General features: G+C 38.0%; 1 protein-coding gene across 2 annotated transcripts in view; it reads right to left on the bottom strand.

Annotated features, from left to right (window-relative positions):
- RIMS1 (regulating synaptic membrane exocytosis 1) overlaps window positions 1–24155 on the bottom strand; it is a 453058-nt gene that overhangs the window by 168990 nt on the left and 259913 nt on the right. For both annotated transcript variants that reach the window (XM_063442984.1, XM_063442985.1), the window contains 5 exons: window positions 21236–21389; window positions 14798–14923; window positions 11787–11849; window positions 9725–9802; window positions 7061–7150 (listed from right to left, as the gene is read on the bottom strand). In XM_063442984.1, the coding sequence (XP_063299054.1) occupies window positions 7061–7150; window positions 9725–9802; window positions 11787–11849; window positions 14798–14923; window positions 21236–21389 (511 nt within the window). The remainder of the gene's footprint in view (window positions 1–7060; window positions 7151–9724; window positions 9803–11786; window positions 11850–14797; window positions 14924–21235; window positions 21390–24155) is intronic.

The following is a 24155-nucleotide window of genomic DNA, read 5'->3' as shown; positions in this document are numbered from 1 at the left end:
AGACCAGAACTTAGTATCAGCCCCTTGTTTGGTCATATTGGTAATAGGCGCAATGATAGAGGAGTATCCTTTAATGAAGCGCCTATAGTAGTTGGAAAAACCAATAAACCTTTGGATAGCCTTGAGTCCTTTGGGCAAGGGCCAGTCTAAAATAGATTGAAGTTTTACAGGATCCATTTTAAAACCCTCCCCAGAAATCACGTATCCAAGAAAGTCTACCTGAGACTGATCAAAACTGCACTTCTCCAATTTGCAATATAGACCATGTTGCAGCAGCTTGTGTAATACCTTTCTGACCTGTCTATGGTGAGTCTCAATCTCCTTAGAGTGTATTAGTATGTCGTCCAGGTAAACAATAACACAATCATGCTGAAACTCCCTAAGTACCTCATTAATCAAATCTTGAAATACTGCAGGAGCATTGCATAGTCCAAATGGCATAACAGTGTATTCGTAATGGCCATACCGGGTATTGAATGCCGTCATCCACTCGTGACCTTGCTGGATTCTCACCAAATTGTAAGCCCCTCTGAGATCTAACTTGGTGAAGATTTTGGAGCCCTTAAGACGATCAAATAACTCGGTAATCAGTGGGATAGGATAGGCATTTCTGACAGTTATTTTATTCAAGCCTCGGTAATCGATACAAGGTCTCAGCGTGCCATCCTTCTTAATGAAAAAGAACCCAGCCCCGGCCGGAGAAGAAGACCTCCTGATGAATCCCTTTTCTAAATTCTCCCGAATATACTCCTCTAGAACCGAGTTTTCCTGAACAGACAAAGGATATACATGGCCCCTCGGAGGCATAGTGCCGGGTAGAAGCTTAATCTTACAGTCAAATGACCTGTGTGGAGGCAAAGAATCGGCATTCTTCTTGTCAAACACTGCCCTTAAGTCTAGGTAAAGGTCTGGTATTTGTCTTTCTGTGGACTGAGTAGGATTCTCCGGTATGTTAATATTAGCTAATGGAGAAACCTTGCACAAACACCGATCCTGGCAGCCCTGGCCCCACGAGAGTATCTCTCCTAACTCCCAATCGATAATAGGGTTATGTTTTTTCAACCATGGGTACCCCAGAACTATGGGAACGGAAGGAGACGAAATGAGCAGAAGAGATAAATTCTCCACATGTAGGATACCCACATTTAAATTAATGGGTATGGTCTCACGAAAGATAACAGGGTCTAGTAGTGGTCTTCCATCTATGGCCTCAACGGCCAAAGGTGTCTCCCTTAGCTGGGATGGGAAATTGTTCTTACTAGCAAAGGCTTGGTCGATAAAATTCTCAGCAGCACCGGAATCTATCAATGCCATAGCCCTTACTACTTCCTTCCCCCAAGTTAAGGAAACTGGTAGCAGAAGCCTGTGATCTTTATAATCAGGAGTAGAGGACAAAATAGAAACACCCAAGGCCTGTCCTCTAGAGAGACTTAGGTGCGAGCGTTTCCCGGGCGGTTAGAACAGTTCGAGAGTAAATGACCCTTGGCTCCACAATACATACACAAACCCTCTCTTCTCCTGTGCTGTCTTTCCTCCTCAGAGAGGCGGGTATACCCTATCTGCATAGGTTCAGTAAGCAAAGATATCGTGGAGTCAGGACTTGGAACAGCGGGAGCTAACCTAAAAGAAGGTCTCTGGTTCCTCTCTCGAGTGTTCTGTCTCTCTCTTAGACGTTCATCTATACGAGAGATGAACGAAATTAAATCCTCTAAATTCTCAGGGAGTTCTCTGGTAGCAACCTCATCAAGGATTACATCAGATAGGCCATTCAAAAATACATCCATATACGCCTGCTCATTCCACTTGATTTCTGCCGCCAGAGACCTGAACTCTAGTGCATAATCCACCAGTGTTTAGTTCTCCTGTCTCAGGCGCAACAGTAATCTGGCTGCATTAACCTTTCTACCTGGAGGGTCAAATGTTCTTCAAAAAGCAGCTACAAATGCGTTATAGTTATAATCTAATGGATTATCGTTCTCCCATAGTGGGTTGGCCCATCTCAGAGCTTTCTCAATGAGTAGGGTGATAATAAATCCTACTTTTGCCCTATCTGTAGGATAAGAGCGAGGTTGCAATTCAAAGTGGATACTAATTTGGTTTAAAAAACCACGACACTTCTCAGGAGCCCCACCATAGCGTACTGGGGGGGTAATGTGAGAAGAAGCACCCACTGTGGCTACCTCTAGACCTGAACCGACAGGAGAAACAGGGGTATTATGTATCTCCTCTGGTGGGTTATTGGCACAAGCTAATAGAGCCTGTAGCGCAAGCGCCATCTGATCCATTCTGTGATCCATGGCTTCAAACCTAGGATCAGGAGCAGCCAGCTGACTGTTTGTACTTGCAGGATCCATTGGCCCTGTCGTAATGTCAGGATCGGGACAGGGATCCAACACGCAGAGTACAAACAGTAGCCAGATACGTATACCGGACCTTAGAATGGCCGGACTAACGTAAGTAGTACAGTATAGAATGGTCAAAGACAAGCCGAGGTCGAGGGTAACAGAAGACAGGTAAGCGAGAGACAAGCCGAATCAAGGGTAACAGAGATAAGCAGAGTAAGGTAAACAAGCCGGGTCAAAACCAAAAGGGATAATAGAATACACAAGCACTGAGTGACTAGAACAAGCTAGAACCACGACAGGGCAATGAGCTAATGAAAGAAGCTCTGTTAAATACCCTGTTCAGAGCAGTAACCACGCCCCCAAGGCGTCCTGATTGGTCCTGCAGCCATTGACTGACAGGTTGTTCGGGGGAGTGTCCTGATGACTACTTCCTGCCTAGATGCTGTAAAAGGCAGTCACTCCCTCGCGGCCGGCCTAGCATGACCGGATAGACCGCGGGGAAGGGAGCCATCAGACCGTCTGGATGGAGGAACAGCTAAGTCTCTACCTCTTTCGGAGGTAGAGACCACAGGTACCCTGACAGATGGAACATGAAGTGTGGACAGGAAAGATAGGAGTAAAGCCACATGGTAATAGAGTTGATTTAGATAAAGAACTGTCAGTAAATTCACATGTAAGGATATCTGAAGCATTGAATAGAAGTTGTAGCTTGTGGGATAGATGGAACTCAAACTTTAGGCAGCAGTACGATGGCGTAAAGAATAGAACCAACAAACATAAAGAGGGGTGAATAAAGAAATTGTGGGCAGGGATGATAAGAGGCAGAAGAGAGACCCGAGTGAAATGAAAAAAGAGGTGGTGTGAGAACGGACATTGTATAACTATTTTGTTGTAGTTACTATGGTGCAAATAGTATTTGGAATGTGAGATCCCTGGTTTCTGTAAAAAATAGGATTTTCCTGCATTCAGAATTCTGGCACCAATGTTGTCATTCAGATAATAAGAAAGCAAACTTCCAAGTTGGCCCACCCAGCTCTGGGCAACAAAAATATACTGAGAGTTCTAACCTAGTGCACTCATCCTACCAATGCCATCCAAGGTCGGACAGGCTAATACAGATGTTAATTTCTGGATTTGCTCAGCCATACCAGAGGGTTCAGACCTGGTGCTAAAAGGAACCAAGGAATTGGCACCCAAATATTTTTACCTTAGCCATTACAATAAGTTATAGAAGATATGATGCTTATAGTGTTCCTTTAAAATGTAATATTATCAATTGAGGTGATTTATGGAAATGCAATCTAATATTACAGGAAGCATAAGATTATTCAAAAAACATATTTATTTGTAGATTTTTACTTAAATATATTTTAATATTGGTTATTAAAAATAGTTAGTACTCTAGCAGAGTCAGTTTTTCTCTTCTTTAAGTTTAGCAATATTCTTTACTAGATAGCATATTATCAATATCAAACTCCTCATCAGTATTTATAAATACAGGTTCTTTTGGATTTTAATGGTAACTACAAAATGTAACCTTAAAGTGCACCAGTCAATTAGAAATGACATGGTGACAATTCTTGTGAAAATATTGAATCTATACATACTCTGCACACTTAAAGTATTGTTTAATTTTTTTCCGCTTTTTTTCGTATACTTCTTATTTAGCCATGCAAAAAAAAAAAGAAATAGGGTGCAGCTGGAGGCTTTGATAACACTTGATTACTTTAAAACAAATACTCAGGAAGTGCAGCCTAAAGTAAAAAAAAAATGAAAAGGGTATATATATAAGTATTTGATTCATCCTACAATACAGTTGGATGCTAAGTACTGCAGGGTACGTGAATTGATATCCAAAGGTAGACATTTTATGTACAAGTTTTGTGCATGATACACATAAGCAACTAGACCACTTCAGCTCATTGAAGTGGTCTGGGTGCAGTACCCCTGTCAGTGAAACCCTGTAATTGTAATTTTTGCAATTAGTGATGAACTGCAATAATTACATTGCAGGGTTAACTCCATCTCTAGTGGCTGTTTACCAGACAGCCACTAGAGGTGCTTCCTGGTCATTAGGCGACTCTGCACGAGGACATCTAGCATCGACTAAAACCCATAGGAAAGCATTGATTCAATGCTTTCCTGTGGGGTAGTCCTAATGCATTCACGGTGTTCCGTGTCCTTTGTAAATGTTGCCATTTCTTGTCAAGCTCTATACTTACCTCTTTTTATGTTGACTTTTATATAATCCTGAGAGTCAACAAAGGTCTAAGTATGATGCCTGGGGTCCTAAACAGGCATGCGTGAAACCTCTAATTTGTGCATGCCTATCAGGCAGACTTTGGGCTAAGATGGTGAAACTGTGAAAGAAGACCTGGCAAGAGTGGCATAATGGAAAAAAGTTGTCCTGGGGCCAAAAAAGGTTGGGCAGTAGTGTTGGGGAGTGCTAGACGAAGGGATCCATAGGATGTGGCTACGGGGGTAATAAATATATATATATATATATATATATATATATATATATATATATATATAGAGAGAGAGAGAGAGAGAGAGAGAGAGAGAGAGAGAGAGAGAGAGCTTTGTAGTGGATTATCTGCTTAACATTGCACTGGGCAAGGATTTTGTAATGTCCGCAAGTGCAAGATCTTTTGTGTTTGTCTATTTATAATTAGTGGTAGGGTAGTGGTAGAGTTTTTGTTAGGGTAAATGTAATAGCTAGAGTTTCATACAAGGGCCAGTGTTAGGGTACCAGGAATAATGCATGGTTGAAGTCACTACTTGTGGCTGTTGATGTGCCCAAAAATGTATAATCATATATCATAATAATATACATGTATATATTTGCTTTATGAAATGTGAAAATGTGAATGCCTGACACATTTTCTTACATAACTAAATTTTAAAAGGTGAATTGAACAGTGTGTATTTTATGTTGAAATGCAACATAAACTACTTGATATTGTTCCAATGGAATTCATATATATATATATATATATATATATATATATATATATATATATATATATATATATATATATATATATATATATATATTAAAATTGTTATTGTTTTCTACATTTACAACTCATTTCTGTTTTTCCTGGCCCGGTTTGTAACTTCTAGTGTTTTTTTTCTTATTTACACAAGGTTTTGGGAAACCTTTGTGAAACTTACTGCTGCCTCTTACTTCTTTTCTTATTAAAGTTAGTGCCTTCATTTTTGTTTTTCAGTTTTTCTTTATATATGTTAATTGCTACAAGTACATCTTGAGAAACTATGCAAGAAAATGTCCTTAGTGCTTTCATGGAAGGTAAAGTACAAGGACTATCATAATATAATGGATAATTTGCCTATCCCTTCGTCCTGATGGGATTAAATGGCTGAGGAACTGAGGTCTAATCAACATAAACAACACAGCTTAAAACAGTTGTCATTGAGTTAGGAAGCTATGGTTGTAGAACCCCAGTTTGCTTTTGACTGACAAAAACACTGCAACTAAAGCTCACTCCTCAGTTTGAATTATTATAATGAGAAAATCTCACTTCCTAAATATCTGTTCACGTTATTGAATGGTTTAACTGTGCACTGCACACCCGATAGGCATAAAGCACTACAATATGCCAAATCTCTAAAGTACTTTACACATGGTAAAATTACTGCTGGCTTCTTGTACGTAGCTTGTATAAGCTCTACAAATTGGACTAATAAGGAAATTAGTCAAATTTTGAATACAAATTTTGCCAAATCAATTGAAAAAGGTTTGGCATCAAAAACCAAGGGACTGCAACCAAAAGCACCTAAATCCATAATAACTAATATTAACTGCAGTGTTATAGTGTTAGAGTGTCCCTTAAAGGAAAATTCTGGGCAGCAAGGCAACTTTGCATTTATAGGTTTGGGCTTCATTAAAATGCTGATTTTTTACAAATCTTTGTTGTTTTTGAAAAGAAAACAAACATGTTTTGCAGAATGCTGCTGCAACCATAAGCTTTCCCCCTTATTCCTCCTCCCCGCCCCCCATCCCAGAAAACATAATTCCTTATTAGTATATGTACACAGGTCAAACACCACAGGTCAAACACTGGACTGAGTGAGATGAATTGCTACAAGCAAAGAGGCCTGTATTAGAAGGAGAGGACACCTAGGTTAAGTCTGTCTTGACACATATAAGGATATCTTAATAAAGCTTACACAATTCAAAACAAGGAAGTAAAGATGAAATATTCAGGCGTTATTTTTATAGTTGTCTTAGTTGATAAATAACTATATAGGTAACAATGTATGTGACTAATATTTAAACCTTGGAACAACGTTATTGTTTTCTTATACGTTTTCTCAGTTACAGGTATTTATTTATATTTATTCAAAATGGGACGGCAGGGAAGAATTTTAAATTGCAAAATGTCATTTTCAATTGCAAAATTTAGAAATCATTTATATTGATTCTGCAGCTTATGAGTCATCTGTCTAAATTTCCACAAACAAACCAGAACTTTAGTTTTTGTTTTTATGTTTGACTATTAAAGATAAGTGAGCTTTTTCGGCAATGGTACGAAAAGCATTTATGAAGTACAAAAACACAGCATGACAAATGAAAACACAAACAAAAAGCAAATCTCGGAAGCTTAACCACTAAATAACACGCAACGGCTCAACATGACAAAATAAATTCACCAGCACACATGATAAGAATGAATAAGTCTGTTTTATACCTTTCTCGTTCTGGTGAATGCAAACTAGTATCTGGTCTCAAGCAGTTGGTACTAGCACTTCTAGCCCTGTCAAGGGAGGGCTCTAGTTCACTAGTGCCAGTGCATTGCATCCAGTGGTAGAAGAGAAAGAAGAATAGAAAAGAAAAACAAAGAAAGGGATACAATGTTAGATAAAATCATAAAAAGCAATGTTCGTTTGCATAAGATGTAAAAGTATCATGACTTGAAAAAAAAAAATGAAAATAATAAACAGAAAATAAGTTCATGTTTGGCTGGAAAATGGTCACATGTCATCCTGAAAATGAGCATAGTAAATTAAGATATGTATTTCCACATACAATAAGAGTTAGACTTTTCATGGTAACTGATAAACTAATTCCAACAAGAAACTAATGCCAAAAATAAGTTAGGCTTAGTTTATGTCACTTTTGTTTTTTTCTGACCTCTTTATTTTTGAGACAGATCTGGAACACGGAAGACAATTTTTTTCGTCTCCGTGTTTATATTGTGAAACCGGCAATACACTGGGTTTTTATTTTTCCAATTGAGTAATGCCTTCAGGGATATGAAAAGTGGGTACAATGTGCCTTTTTATGTTTATTCAAAAGTGCTACATTGGTATTTACTCCCTTATCATGAGCTGGCCCACTTTTTCTTACTCCTTAATCTGAAATCTCCAGGATATACTAGCTTTCCACAAAGAGTTATAGTACATGGACAGATGATCGGACATGAAAATCCTGTGATTTAATGGGAGTTTTTAAAAAAAAAAGTGATTTATTATTAAGTAAGATCCATATTATGTGTGTATGTAAGAACATTTCTGAAAATCAAAATATCACAATCAAAGTTACCGTATTTTCTCGAATCTAATGCACCATCGAATCTAATGCACACCTCAATTTTTGAAACCTGGAAGCTGAAAAATGTTTTTGCTGGCGAATGTAATGCGTATTTATTCAAGTAGATACTACTACACAACATTATGCTACAATGAAAATGTTTATTGCCATATGCCATAGTAACATTGATGGTATTTCAATTTTGGTGTTACATGTTAAGTCTATTCTTTCTTAAGCCTCTTTCAGGAATGAAATTTGCCCATATGAATTCACCTGTTTGAATTTGTGAGTTTGAATTTGTGTGTTTCAGTTCGTGTGTTTGAATTCACCAGTTTTAATACACTGGTTTGAATTCACTAGTTTGAATTCAGCAGTTTTAATTTGTCAGAATGTAATTTGCTGGAAAATGTTTAATTTTGCCCCGAATGTAATGCGCCATTGAATTTAATTTCCCAAAAAGGTGCACATTAGATTCGAGTAAATACAGTATTTACTAAAGTGTGACTTGTTGAGAATTCAGATTTAAAATTGGGATCAAAGTAGTCATATTAAAAATATAGATGACTTGTACAATATTTTGAATGTTTCATTTCTGTCACAGCTTACTGTAATGTGAATAGACTAGAATAGAATAAAAGGGATTTTTTTTTCAAACATAACATTAAATGGAAAATTTACACAGTGAGTAATGTAATAATGTGAATAAAATTTTAAGTGGAAAATAGCATGACAGCATGACATAGATCTAGATAAAATAAGTCAGCGGTGGAGCAATTATGCACAAATGCGTTGGGGACACTAAATCCATAAAAATACAGAGTAATTCTAAAACAAAGCATAGTATAATTATAAAGCAAAAAAAGATGTTTAAACTTGTGGATATAATAACTATGTTCTGTATATGCAAATGACACTGCCAGAATGATTGGTTTCAAGTGGAGATAGTACCAAAAAGCACGTCAAATATGTTGATAATTCTAACAAACCAAAAAAAATAAATGAACTGTCTCAAAACGAGTAAATACAGACAGTAAGTTGTACTTGTATTTAAAGTAAAGCCTAAATGTGGGTTAGCTTTCTTTGGCAATGTTCGTTCTGCTTATCGTCATATATATATTTTCCTTAGTGAATGAAGAATCATTTAATTTGCCTAAAATAATCTAGTTCACTTTGCAAAAACACTTTGTTTTTCAGAGAGAGTTAAAGTACTTTATCTTAACAATACACTTTGACATATGACATATTTCGTGATCATGTTACCTTTTAAATGTAATTAGTGCATTTCTCCCATGGGGCAGACTATACCAAATACACTCAATTACAGTTTAAAATCAACTCAAATACACACACTTTAAGTACAGGGCTCTTTAACCTACTGACTATATTTGCAAATAAATAAGAAATAGAACACAGGACCAACGTTATAACATGCAGTTCTGTATCACTGAAACCTGTGCTGAAATAACACGTCATATGTTTAATTGTAATTTATCTTGTCCTATATGTATAGTGTAAAGTATGGCTATTTTACACTGAAGACTAAGTCTTATTTTGAGTATGAGTTGAAGAGCCCTGCCCCAATGCACATGCATACAATAAACAATCTAAAACTTGGAAAGAAAACAAAGGTAAGAATATTGATAAGAAAAACAAACACCAAAATACTCTACACATACACTACATACTCATAAAGCAACAATGCTGAAATAATATTTTAATACATTAAGCACACTGTAACAGGGTTGTTTCATCTCTTTAATATGCGTTGACTGATACATGGATCACATAACTGGCAACTTAGACTTCACAACACAATTCTTACCTGTAGAGTTTCCAATGAGAACCAAACTCTAGTAAAGGCATCTTGGGTGGCAAAGTTTTACTGTGCCTAACAGTATTTCTTGTGTTTTGTAGAACACAAGAGGACACAAAGAAAGAATGCAATAATACTTCAGCAACATAGGGTACAAAGTTACATGTTTAACAGGTTGTATTTCCTTAATGTGGTAATTTCTCTGTTTGTGTAAACTTAAGCAACATTTGAGGATTGGGTGCCCTGGTATGGCACATTTGGTAACAGTGGTGGCTAATTTATTCAGGTGCAGAAGTTTTATATGTATATATGATTATTTAGTCAATAAATATATATTAGCAGGTGCTATATAGCCTTACAACAGTTCTACAGCAAAGCACAGTTATCTTCTGTTTTGGACATATTGAGCACAATATTTTGCTTATAAAACTGATGTAAAGACTTTGGTCCAATAAATTATTGCAATCAAATGTTTTTTTTAACTACAAAAATATTTCATGTTTAAAGTTAATTATATTACTGCCTTTTACTCTATAAACCTGTGCATGACAAATTTTTCTTAAAAGTTATCACTTACACATAAAATAATAAGACTTGCATTGTCATGCTATACACGCTTCCTGTAATTAATTAAAAATAAAATAGTTTTCTGGTATGGCAACTTTAGTTATAATATGTGGTAAGAGAAGTTACAAGATTGGGGGCATTACTTTGAAATTGGCATAAACGATTACAACTATTTGAGAAATTATGCAGGAGTAGAGGGGTGCAATGATAGCTTTCTTATCGCACTAAAACTCATTGGCCTACCCTTAACTTCATGCTTTATTTACATAACTATTAACATAACTATTTAAATCACATGGATTGTACACGACCATGGAATATGAAAGCATGAACATGAATAAATAAACAAAAATTACACCTCAAATATTTTTTATAATTCACATATTATATTAAGTAGGACCAATCTTATATTACTGAAAATCTTAGGCTTTGAATATCTAAGAATTACATGTTAAATTGTGTTCTTCTATGTACATAATGGCTATGCAAGTTATATTATTGTGTGCTTAAAATATATGTAGGCTTGAACAGGCTGCTCTGGTATAACAAAAAAGGCCAGGGCATAAAATAGTATTTCACATTACTGGGAAAGGTTAATTACATGTACTAAGATAATGCAGTGATATCAAATGCTACTGTTAATATAAGAACATCATATTTAACAATTATTTATTATAAGGCATCCTATTATCGTCTCCAGTAAACCTATCCATCCATCCATCCAATACACATTTGCGTATTGCTTAAATGCTGAAATTAAAAAAATGAAATAAAACCTTTATCATGAACACACAACTTGATTAGAGCCTACAATTTTCCTTCCTAAACTCTATTATATTATATCCAAACACTTTAAGGTGCTTCAAAAACTCATGAATTGCCTGAAATTTAATTTTAAACATATATATCAAAATGAAAGCCTCTTTCACAAAAGCACTGATATCAGGACAACACAGCCCAATTAGCACTTCATACCATTCAACTCAAAGGCACTTAGCACAGGCTGAGGATACCAACATCAGCACTCAGTCATTCTTGCCTAATGTGCAATTTCTTGCAGTGCATTGTAGGCTTGCCACGGCGATTTTGGTATTTAATGAAATAGCTTAAAGTGGAGTTTCTTTCTCTCCAGTGTATTGTCAAAATGTAACTAAAGAAAAAAATGGGATTCAAGTAAAAGAATGGAAAAGGAAAAAGTGAAAACTGTATTAACTTGCACTATAACGCATGTGGGACAATCTAAACATGACTAATCAATGCCAGTCTTTCTATTGCCTTATAGTGTAGATCCAATATATGCATCTAAGACCACTGCCATGAGCAGGCAAAAAAGAAGAGAATGCTATTACTAATATGACTCTTACACATATTACCAAAATTATTAAAATATTAAACTACAACTATTTAAGCATTAACTATGTTATTTAAGGTGGGCTTCATTCCAGATGTAAAATATCACGCTATACAATTATGGGCTTCTTGCGAGTTTACAAATTTACTGTACCTGATGGTATGTAGGCACTCTGCACTTCGTCCACGTTTGGCTCCAGGCAACATAAGAAGTTCACTGCATAGACAGGAATACTAGTTGTCACTAGGAAAATAGCTGGTAACAGATATAAGGATTACTCAATAAACACTTTCTACCACGCATCTAGTTAAGGGGATACTTTAGACCAGGGATAGGCAACCATTGGCACTCCAGATGTTGTGGACTACATCTCCTATAATGCTCTTACACCCATAATGCTGGCAAAGCATCAATGGGGATGTAGCCCACAACATCTGTAATCACTTCATCTCCCTGGGGCTATCCTTTCAATCAGTGTTTAACCATTTTTGAATGGCTTAGCTCTAAACAGCAGCCGGGCCGCTCTGTGCTGCTAGGGCTAATGAGGAAACAACAGGTGGTGATGATTAGAAAAACAAAATGAAGAGTCTGCGCTAAATAACAGAAAGAGCTGCAACCCTAATTAGGGAATCCCACAAAACCCTAATAAAACAGACTGGAAATAAAAAGAGGGGGGAAGGGCTGCGCTAGAGAGTATTAATACAGTTGGTCTGGTTTATACTGTATTAATACTCTCTAGCGCAGCCCTTCCCCCCCTCTTTTTATTTCCAGGTGGTGATGATTGACTGAAATTGTCACATGACACATTCAACTGCCTACAGTTGGAAGAAACTGTTCGTTAATCTCTTCCTTAGCTACATCAGAGACCCTCATCCAATGTTAAACTGCTCAGAAATAGTTTAACAGTGAAAGGAGAGACAGTGCCAGGGTACTCCGGGCGCATTGACCTATCCAATGACATGAAATGGTACTTTATATGGACCGTCCATCTAGGAAATCCCAACATATGTATACCATTTTCACTTAACTGAGCCATGTCAAATGTGGTAATCGCCTTTTAAGAATATGACTGATAGATGAAGATGTGAGAAATATTATAATAAGTAAAGTCATGTTTCTTCAAAAGATTTCCTCAACCTCCATTCTGCTTTTTTGATAAATGTCTATCCTTGCTCCTTTCCAAGCACTTGAGCTGCCAGTGATTGAGCAAGTATTGAGGTGTCAGAATAAATAGCAAGTAAGATGCACAGAAATAGTTGAGACTATAGTCAGATTTCATCTCTGGTTTGTTTGCCTGCGGGGCTCTCATAAACATAGTGCTCATCATTTTGGTGAAAACTCAGTTTGCAACATCTCAGGCAATCCCAGAGAAGACAACTGATTGATGTTCCATGTCTCTTGCTCTATATTTACTTCTAAAAAAAATGCTGCATAGAATAATACCACCCATCAGGGCTGGGCCAGGACAAAACGAACGGCTGCTTTGTTTTCCAAAAGTGTGTGCTCGTTCTGCCTGTAGAATTTTCAGTCTAGTTCAAAGCAGAATGTTGTAAAATAGCAAGCACTGAGTCAGAAACTGACAAGTGATTTAAAAAAATGCAATTTACATGAATTAAAAAATTATGACATAGTATAGGCAACATTATTCCATAAAGACTATATAGACTATATTAAGATGTTGTTAAGATATTGAAACTATTCGGTCAAACCACAGGGCCGCGTGATAAACTCTGTTAATATGTTTATAAGATGTACGTTACAGGACCTGTGTGCCCCTTTTGTTCCACTATGTTACCAGACCTGCATGTCTGCATCTTTTGCATTTAAAGTTAAATATCTTACCCCATAGAATATGTGCGAGACCTGCGAGTCTCAATCCCCTGCCACAATATATGATTATACGATAAACCAATAAAAAATTATATTTACAAAAAAAAAAGCTATTCTGTCAACAAAATAGTGTCTAAGACAGAGGGTCAAAAACGTAATGTATATATATATATATATATTTGTTTTATCTATGCATGTGCTATCACTTTGTATAAGAGGAATGTTATCCACTACAGCAGCAATACAGTTCATATCTAGAATGATAGGTGTATGCTCAAGATTGTGAACATCAAGCTTTTCCTTAATCTCTGTTTTCTCTAATTTTTGCTTGCTATTTTGTTATACTCATGTTATTTGCTGTGCTCATTTTTGAACTGTGTATGACTTTTTGTTTTATCGGCTGTGATTTGGGCATGCTTTGCAGTTATGCATCTGAAGGTTTATTTTTTTTCTTCACAGCTTGTCATAAGTTTTGGAGGAAGCCTGGAGGAAGCTTGGTTTGAGCTCACGGATTATTTTGATTCCCGTGTGAAGATGAAGGGCACCCATGCAAATGGGATAGATGTGTTAATGACTTGCAAAGGTGAGATGTGATTCATATTATTGATTTAATACCTTTGAATAATTAGAGTATTATATCTGCTTTAATAACATCCCAAGCAGGAGTGGGATCATAGTTGGAAATATTAGACCTCCTATATGGACAGAAAGGGAGTGGTCCCAGACTAAGATGGCAGCCAAACTCATAAAACTACTCATACATGCTTATAAAGAGGTAAGCAGTAGTTGCCGGACCACAGTCGTGAAAAAAATGTTCTCAAATAGCAATAAAAACCATAAAAAAATAGAGATTTGGAAGTTTGTGAAGTAAACGTAACTTGAATTAAAAAATCAATTAGAAAAGTAGATGAAGATGGACAAATTTGGCTATTTTGCCCATAAACCTAAAATATTTTTGTCGATTTGCCACAATTGTTAATTTAATGAATAAACCCCTTAGTCTGCTGCTTAATTCATATAGGGTTATTTACTAAGGTGAAAATGTAAAGTGAATTTAAAATATAAGGCCAACATAGCTGAACTTGAAAAAATCTACAAGTCAGCCATGCTCCCAGTTCAGCTACTTTGGCTTAAATTTGAAATTCACTTTGAATTGTCACTTTAGTAAATATCTCTGCGTGTTGCCTCTCATTAGGAATGTAAAAAAAATGAGTCATGATCAACTATGTAATAGGATTTGCAATTACTAGTAGTAGTAGTTATGAAAGTGTAATTGTAATATAACAAATGTTACCAATATGCCTTTTAATACATACATACGTTTGCAGACATACCCTTCTTGTTCTGACAAATACTGGCTATCTGAGTCCCTTGACCTGCGATCTACCGGGCTTCGGGAGGCATCATGGTGTCTTGTTGGAGATCGTGATCGTCTCATTTGATGAATTTCATCTAGACTCCTAAAATTATATTCAAGACTTTAAGCATTTGTTTAAACATGTTTTATGTCAAATAAATAATCATGGCAAGTACATGGTCACAAACACATTTAGTTTATCTAATAGAGAGAAATTAACATGCCTATTTAAAAAGCATTTACAGCAGGATAATTAAAAAAGTATTTAACTGACAGGAAAAAGTAGATTTAAATCAGTTTTTACATTTTAAACTAGCATAATATTTATTTGGGATACTTATTCGGTATGCAATGCTAGTATGAAAATCAAGGATAAAACAGCAATACTGGGTACATATATTGCCCTTCATTGACATATGTAACTATTATTATATATTATATATTTAAATAGTTACATTTCTCATTTCCCCTGATAGCCCATATAGAAAATGTGTGTGTGTTAGGGGAGCGGGGGCATAATTGAAGGGTTTAGAGATAATATCTTATCCTCTGTGTCTAAAATGTAAGTACAGAATTAGTCATTTCATTCCTTCTGCGCACAGTAGCTGTGAAAAAAAAACAACAAACGATAAAATTGTCAGATAATCTGCTTACTGGAATTTGAAGGTGAAGGTATTTTGGTAACTTCCTAATAGCAATATCCTAAAAACACTAGTGCAAACTTTATCTACTAGGCATAAAAGCCTTTGTGGTCATAGTGCTTATAGTCCTCTCTCTCTCTCAGGCTACGATAATTAAGCTAAATTGTTTGAACCACAAAGGATTCTCTACAATGTTGGAATAGGTAAGTGGATGCAATTACAGTCTTTCTGCAGAGACGCAGAGTGTTAAAACAAAGCCCTGAGTAATTTGCTTCTCATCCAAGTAAAACCAGCAAAATAGAAGAAGGCAAGTATAACCCTTTTTTTTACTACATTTTGTTTAGTACTTTTTTGCAATGTAAAAGGAAATGTTAACTTGTGTATACACAAGGTTGGGAAGGAAAGCAGTAATGGAGTAGTGACATGTCGATCTTTTAAAAAATGTTTTTGTTTTTGGCATATATTTTTTTATTATGGTTTTCAACTTAGTAATAATTCTAATTGTTCTTTGTTTCTGCAGTAATTGTAATAATTGGAACATTGCTGCCTGGTTTCCAACTGCATATTTGCTTATTTAGTGCTAAATCTACATTAGGAGTTTTTTTGATTCAGAGTTAAAATCAAGAATTTAGGGGGGGCGGGGCCGGACCGCCGAGCCGGCTGGTCGCATGCAGGACCAGCTCCTGCAGCCAAACATTAGCAGAAGGCATATTTCGGCGAAATTTGGCACAAAACCTGCCGACAACGGTGGCCCTCGCTGGGCAGAGAGCCCTGGGGTCCAGGGTGAGGCTGGCCCTACAGGCTACAGTCCCCTGGAGGAAGAAACCTACCCGACTTTCTCGAGGCCTACTCCAGAGGCGAGCGGGACGGACGGCCGCTGCCCTGCCGCTTACTGCCCGGGGCTTAGAGTCGGACCTGTGGGGGTACCGGCCCCGTTTCCCCCCCTATGGACCGGGGGGGTGATCCCGGTCTACAACCTTGAGAACCAAATTGCCAAGCCTGCACCTTGAGCCTCCCGCCCATACTGCAGACCGCATGTCCGGCCCAAGATGGCCGCCAAGCTTCAAACTACAAACAGGAAGCCTTGAAACGTAGACAAACAGAAAACACTTCACCGCTAAATCTGTCCTCACATACCGAGACCTCTGGAGGAGCAGGGATTATAACTCCACTTACCCAGCCCTATCCGCCACACATGGGAGAGAGGCTGAAGAGGCGGCTACACAACCCACCAGGCGCACAGCAAACTGACATGCTCGACGGCGAGCTAGCCGACGGACCCCACGAAAGGGGACTTGCACTGCGGTACGACACCACACAGTGGCGGATCCAGGGGGGGGGCAATGGGGCAATTGCCCCCCCCCCGAGATTCTCCCCTGCCGGCTAATGCAGGGCTGACATTGCCCAAGTGCCAGCCCTGCAATGTGCCTGCGGACCGGGGAGGGAGATCAGTGATCTCCCTCCCCGGTCCGCAGGCACATTACTGACAGCCGACCGGCAGGGGAGGGAGAGAGGACCCGGGAGCTGTTACCAGCAGCTCCTCCGGGTCCTCCTCTCGCGAGATTTGGAGCGTTGCCGCGGTTACCACGGCAACGCTCCAAATCTCGCGAGAGTGAACTCTAGCCCTGGAGCGTGGGCTAGAGTTCAGTCCTACCACTGGGACCACCAATGAACCCCACTGGGACCACCAGGGAAAGAAAGATGTCCCCCCTCCTCCCAGTAAAGGTAAGAAGGGAGGGGGGACATAACATTTATTTAATTAAATAAAAAAACACACACACACATTAAAAAAAATCCTTCTTATCACACACACACACACATTGCCCCTGCCCCCATACACACACACATTGCCCCTGCCCCCCATATACACACACATTGTCCCTGCCCCCCATACACACACACATTGCCCCTGCCCCATGCACACACACATTGCCCCTGCCCCACATACACACACACACACACATTGCCCCTGCCCCCCATATGCACACACATTGCCCCTGCCCCCATACACACACACATTGCCCCTGCCCCCCATATACACACACATTGTCCCTGCCCCCCATACACACACACATTGCCCCTGCCCCCATGCACACACACATTGCCCCTGCCCCCCATACACACACACACACACATTGCCCCTGCCCCCCATATGCACACACATTGCCCCTGCCCCCATACACACACACATTGCCCCTGCCCCCCATATACACACATTGCCCCTGCCCCCCATATACACACATTGCCCCTGCCCCCCATAAACACATTGCCCCCATATACACATACACTGCCCCCCATACACACACTGCCCCCCAATAAACACATTGCCCCCACACACATACATTGCCCCACACATACACTGCAATACACACACACACTGTAACTGTCACACACACATACTGATCCACACACACACTGCACCCCTGACATATACTGCCGCCCTCACGTACACACTGCAACCTTCACACACACACTGCTAATACACTGTCCCCCTCACACACACACACACTGCACCCCTCACACATTGCACCACTCACACATACCACTGCTCCTCTGCCCTACTACAGCCCCATTTCCCAGAGGACCTCAGGTAAGTTGTCAAACAGTTCTTAAACAGTTTGACTACTTACTCTGGGAGGGGGTCTTGGCATTATTGGCACTATAACCACTACACTGAGCTGTAGTGGTTATTGTGTCTGGATTATTTATTTAAATAATCTACAAGTGCCCCTCCCGAGATCAGGCTCTGGATCCGCCACTGACACCACATACCACACACCAAGCAGAAGGAGCCCCGACCGGGACTACCGTGCTCCCTTAATCCAGTCGGGAGAACCCTCAAGCAGCGGCAACACGCGTCGGAAGAATACATCCCCACCGGATCCCGCCATGCCGCCCAGGTACGAGCTCACAGGGACTTACCCCAATCCAGCATCCGACGAGAACTGGCTAAACATCTTTGGACATTCCGTAGCCGATCCTAGCTCCTGGGGACACCCACCTGCTTCCCTGACACGCTTCTCCTTCTATCAGCTCGTCTTACTGTGAATTTAATTGACTTGCTTTATTGGGCCACAGGGCAATGTAGTTCTGCCAGCGCAGAGGGAGGGAGAGTCTCTAAGACACCCACTTTAGCACTTGTATGCAGCGAATCGCCTATTGTGTTCTTAATATTGCGTGTTATTATTATTTGAGATAAAGCACCTAATCCACTATGCGTAGGATGTACTAATCTACATAGAATAGCCAGTTAGTATTCTACAATTTTAAATCGTATGGAAGCAACACTCAGATTCAACCGTTTGTCAAATTGATGGCTAAAGGGGTCACAAAATGGCCTAGATTAGCGTGTTCAACAAAAATGTGTACTTGCGTCATGCTAACTCTAGTGGAGCAAATTGTAATTCCTAGCCAAGCTTATCTCTATGCTCCTTTAGCATAAACTGATTGTACTAGCGGTGTAAGCAGCTAGAGCACCAAATGCGTAAAACTCTAAAGTTATATTAGAATAACTAACCCACTCGCAAGTATGACCTCACATGTTATGCCACAAAGCGAAACCTATCAGCTTGCTATATTAATGTGTAATGTATTAAACAAAAAAAAAAGTGCAATGTTTATCTACCCCCCACTGCAACTAATGTCATGAATCCTGCATATGGAATGCCGTTGGGGTACCATATGTATGTCTGTAACTAATAAACGCACTGCAAAAATAAAGAATTTAAAAAAAAAACAAATCAAGAATTTAGAGAAGACAAATTAGATTTTAGCTTGTTTTTGAGAGGATGCAATAACCATGAAGTAATAAAATATGTGGAACTAAAACCCTACCTTAATCAATACCGCATAGAATATGGTCTGTATCTTAGTTAGCAATTTGTTTTAACTTCCTTGAGTAGTTTATTGATTGCAGCGTGTGAAATACATTATGTACTCATCTAAACGACCTAAGAGTCACTTTTTTTGTGTAACATAAATATATTAAAAATGTGTTAACGTTAATTCTTTCCGCACTCATCAGAAGAAAAGTAGTGCATTTAATACTCCTCTCCCCCAAAAAAGAACATGCTTAGGTTAACAGCAGTTTATTCAGGGCCTACGGAGGATCTAGATTAAAATCATTCAGATAACAGCATCTGCTAAAAGATGAAAAGACAGTTAACAACGGCCCTGATGACAATCCAGCACTGATATTTGATTGATAATTTTTTTTTTTGTAAACTGCGACAGGAATTGCGTGAGTGTCTTCCACCCACCAAAATTCTTCTAAGCACAATGAAAAAATAAATTTTGGGCATAGTAAATGTGTATTTGTTGTGTTATAGAATTTGCTATGTTATATTGTGTTAAAAATCAGCTAAATAATAATAATAGGTATACTCTGGGCATAATCATATTTAACCAAATCAGAAAAGAAAGGAAATGAGTAAAATCACTAAGGAGCTCCCTCCACTAGCATTATTTACTCTACTACAAATGTAAAAATGGACTAATCAAAGTGCAGTGTGCAGAAATCAATAGGAGGTTGCCAAGCAATAGAGAGATCTGGAAATATATTATTTCACACTTAATGAGACCAGTCTGTGCATAACAGTACATAATGTTGCCATTATTAGTAGTATATGTATGCTATTCGGAACATTGTACTTAATAAAAAACAAATGCTCATAAGTAGGAATATTAGATGCTAACCTATTTGTTCCCGAGTCAAAAATAAATTTGAAAAAATTCCCTATTTAGAAAATACACCCCTTAGAGTAAAATAAAATTACATTCAAAATGCACTAGCACTAAACTCATAATTACATGCCTCAAACATCCACAGTAGACGAGGACTTAAGATAAGAATTCCCCAAAACGGGCAGACAAACATAACATAAAAAATATATATATATTATAGTACAATGCAAGATGAGCTCTCTCTCCGAAACAAGTAAGGGAACCAAGACTGATAGACAAAAATACTCAATAAGACACTTAATTTATAATATTGGGGAGGGGGGGGGGGGTCGGGCAGGGACAAGGGGAGTATAATAGGAACAAAAGAAACAAAGAAACATTTAATACATTGAGGACATGTTCATGATGATAAGTGTACCAAGGCCTGAATCGCAAATGCACCAGGAAAAAAATATAAAACCAGGTTGGTACACGTCTGAAATTTGAAAAAAAAAAAAAAAAAATAGGGAAAAAACAAAAGAGAAACAGAAAGAGTAACCATTTAGGAAATAGTCCCCTATATAATAATAATCCCCCACTATACAATAGTAATAAGTGCCCAAGAAAATCCTACGCGTGTTTTGGTGCCTGCATTCACCATTGCTGGGTTTTCTTCTTTTTTTGAACATGTTCTATAGAAGACAGAGCTCTGTTAAAGAAATGTTGATTTCTTTATGTACCGAATTATTGTGAAATATGTTTTTTTAAAATACAGTTCAATAAAATAGTTTGAAAAGAAGACAGAGCTCACTGGCTGGGAATGTGCAGCTGACGCTCTCCACCATTGCACATGACCCTGCTTAGCTCAGGAGAGCTAAGCTCTGTATAGATGCAATGAGAATTCAGTATTAGAGCTGCAGCAGCAGTCCCTTGTCATATTGTTCTAAAATGGTTTGACAAATTACTCTGAGACGGCATCAGGGCACTCCTGGCACCATAAACTCTTTAATGGGCTATATTAATTGGTTATGATGGTTAGAGGGTTCCATTTAGATCATAAAGACACTTGTGTAAAAACATTAATATACTAGTAGCTGTGTATGTGTATATACCTCTGTAATGGCACATTTGGTAAACGGGAACGGGTCCTGCCCTGATCGTCAACACGGTGAGGAGACACAGAACGTGAGCGATGATGCGTTTGTCTTTGCTGTTCTGGTACTGTTAATGTTGTGGCTCTGCTTTCTCTTGTATTAGACCTTGAACCTATCAATGTAAGTGGAATACAACACATTTTCATTTAAATAAATCTTACCTTGGCATACAAGAATATTTGGCTACATAATCAAACTGTGTGAAACTGATATGTTTGCAGTATAATCACATGATGGCTGTAAACATGGTGTTTGTGTTGGTGAACATGCTCGTGTTAAATGGTAATGCTTTATAGATGGATTTACTACAAATGTATGGCTTTGTTTGAGCTTAAAAATGAGTGAAATCAAAGTTCATTAGCATGAAAATTGGAAATCTCATTAAGAACATACGATAAAACAACACATGAATGATCTTCGACTCAATAAGCATGCAAAGTCAGTAAAATAAAATAATTTTTTTCAACTATAAAAAAAATATATATTAATGCTAATCCTATTACAATTGGTACACAATATTTTCTTAATGGTATTGTTTTCAAGAGTTTTTACACGACAAATTTCAAAAGATGCAGACGGCATTGAAACAAAGAAAAAAATACATGTGATCGCATCATGTAATTAATTATAATTTGGGATTTAGGAAATCTATTAGGGAATTTAGGGAATTTGGGGATTTAGGAAATCTATTTCTGTACTGTAAACGCATCCCTTAACCTTCACTCCTACACGGGAGTCTGGTAGCAACTTGTCACAAACATACAGTGCGGGTTCTATTTACATGTGTAATGGGCACCTGCTTGCACTAATTTTTCACAATTCATAAGACAGTCTTACAGTTGAATCATGGATTTGCAACTAATATTAATTTGTACAAGGAATTGTGTGTGTGGAGTTATGCACACACACAAGCTCACTTCAAGGGATTTGCTGCACAGAAACACATTTAGAGATTAATATTTAAGTTTACCACTGATCAGCACACAGCGTGAGGACATCCAGCGACGCTCTAGCACAGGTTTTCTGTGCTATGAAGCAGGAAGTGCCCTCTAGTGGCTGTCTAGTAGACAGCCACTAGAGGTGGAATTAACCCTGCAAGGTAATTATTGCAGTTTATAAAAAACTGCAATAATTACACTTGCAAGGTTACGGGTAGTGGGAGTTTGCACCCAGACCACTCCAATGGGCAGAAGTGGTCTGGGTGCCTGGAGTGTCCCTTTAAACTAAGACACTTCTGGTACCCAAGCTATCTCCAGCCCCACAAGGTTTATACACTGCACTTCAGTCACAGAACAGGTAATGAAACCAGGAAGCAGCTGGACAAGATATTTTTTAATCAGGCCATAAAACGCGTCAGAAGTCACATATCACTGATCTGCTGTAGCCAGAGTTAGTAAAATGGTTTCAGTGAGTGGTGTAAACAGAAAGGCGTTACACACACACTTATATGTGGCACATATTAAATATTTATCATATTGGCGTGAAGAGATCGGTATGTTTTTATTGATGTTTCGGTTGTAACTGATTTTACACTTAGCCAGCAATGTTTCTGCAAAGTATTGATTAGTAGCCATGCATCATGCATTGCTAAACTACCGTGCATCAGCAGCATGGGAGCAAGAACATTTAGTAAACAGGCAGAACAGATAAACAAGTCTATGCATCTGTACATCGGTACATTAACTGATGTTACGTTTAATCTGTTAAATCAATGTTGCATTTTTTATTAGCTCAGAGCATTGTGAAGTAGGATATTTAAGAACCACCATTTTTTAATAGAAAGCTTGTAACTAACTTGATCACAAATGTTAGTGTACAGTAAAATCTTTCAATTTGGATAGGTTTAAAGGGACTTTCTTTCTCTAAAATAGTAAGGAATAACTATCCCTATTAAATGTTTAATATTTAAAATCGATCTCCAGTTTCAATCTTGTGATTTACAGTACCAAAAGATACAAGCTTCTCTTTTGCTCCATATTATATATGGGCTGATTTTGCGAGTACAGTCAATTAATATAATACCCATCAATACATTTATGCTGTATATTACACTATCTTTCTTATATTGTTTCAAATGAACACTATAGCTTTAGGAATACAATAAATAAGTATTCTTCCAAAAGGATGGGAAGTGCTACCTGGTGTATATGAGGAAACCCTCTAAATATAAATGTACGTCACTAGATGTAGGAATTTGTAAATGATAAGCCTCAAGATCGGTGAATCAGTACAAGACAAAGATATTCCTTCGAACAAATTGGTAAATGATGCCAATACTTATTCCTAAATGAGACAGAATAAGTATTGGAGTCATTTAGCAATTTGTTTGTCAGAATTTCTTTGTCTTGTGCTGATTCTCCGATATGACAAATGCCTACATCTAGTGACGTACATTTATATTTAGAGGGTTTCCTTATATACACCAATTAGCTCTTCCCATTCTTTTGGGACCGTACATATTTATTGTATTCCTACAGCTATGGTGATCTTGTGAAACAATATACAATTGCAAACACTTCATATCTGTATACTTTTGCATCTTTGGCTGCTACTCTATACGTCAAAAGCAATTCAACATAGAAATAAGTAATGTGAGAACCTAATAAGTAATGTGAGAACCTATTTTAGTTTTCCAGCAGGTTTTAGGTAAAGTTAACTTGAAAGGCTACTACCTGTTAAATATTAAAGTCAAATTTTTTTGTGGTGATTAATGCAAGTTATAACAATTTCCATCTTTGTTCATAGCTGTCTCAACAAGGAATTGTACCATCTATGCTATGTTGTGCTGTCTGATGGAGAAGTCAGGTGGCTTCTCATAGCATTTCCTTTGGATACGATTTCCAACAAATTTCACAAGATTGTAACTGTATTCAATAAA

Source organism: Pelobates fuscus, chromosome 2 (assembly GCF_036172605.1).
Source record: "Pelobates fuscus isolate aPelFus1 chromosome 2, aPelFus1.pri, whole genome shotgun sequence".
Taxonomy (NCBI): Eukaryota; Metazoa; Chordata; class Amphibia; order Anura; family Pelobatidae; genus Pelobates; species Pelobates fuscus.
This window is presented reverse-complemented; position numbering and strand designations above follow the sequence as displayed.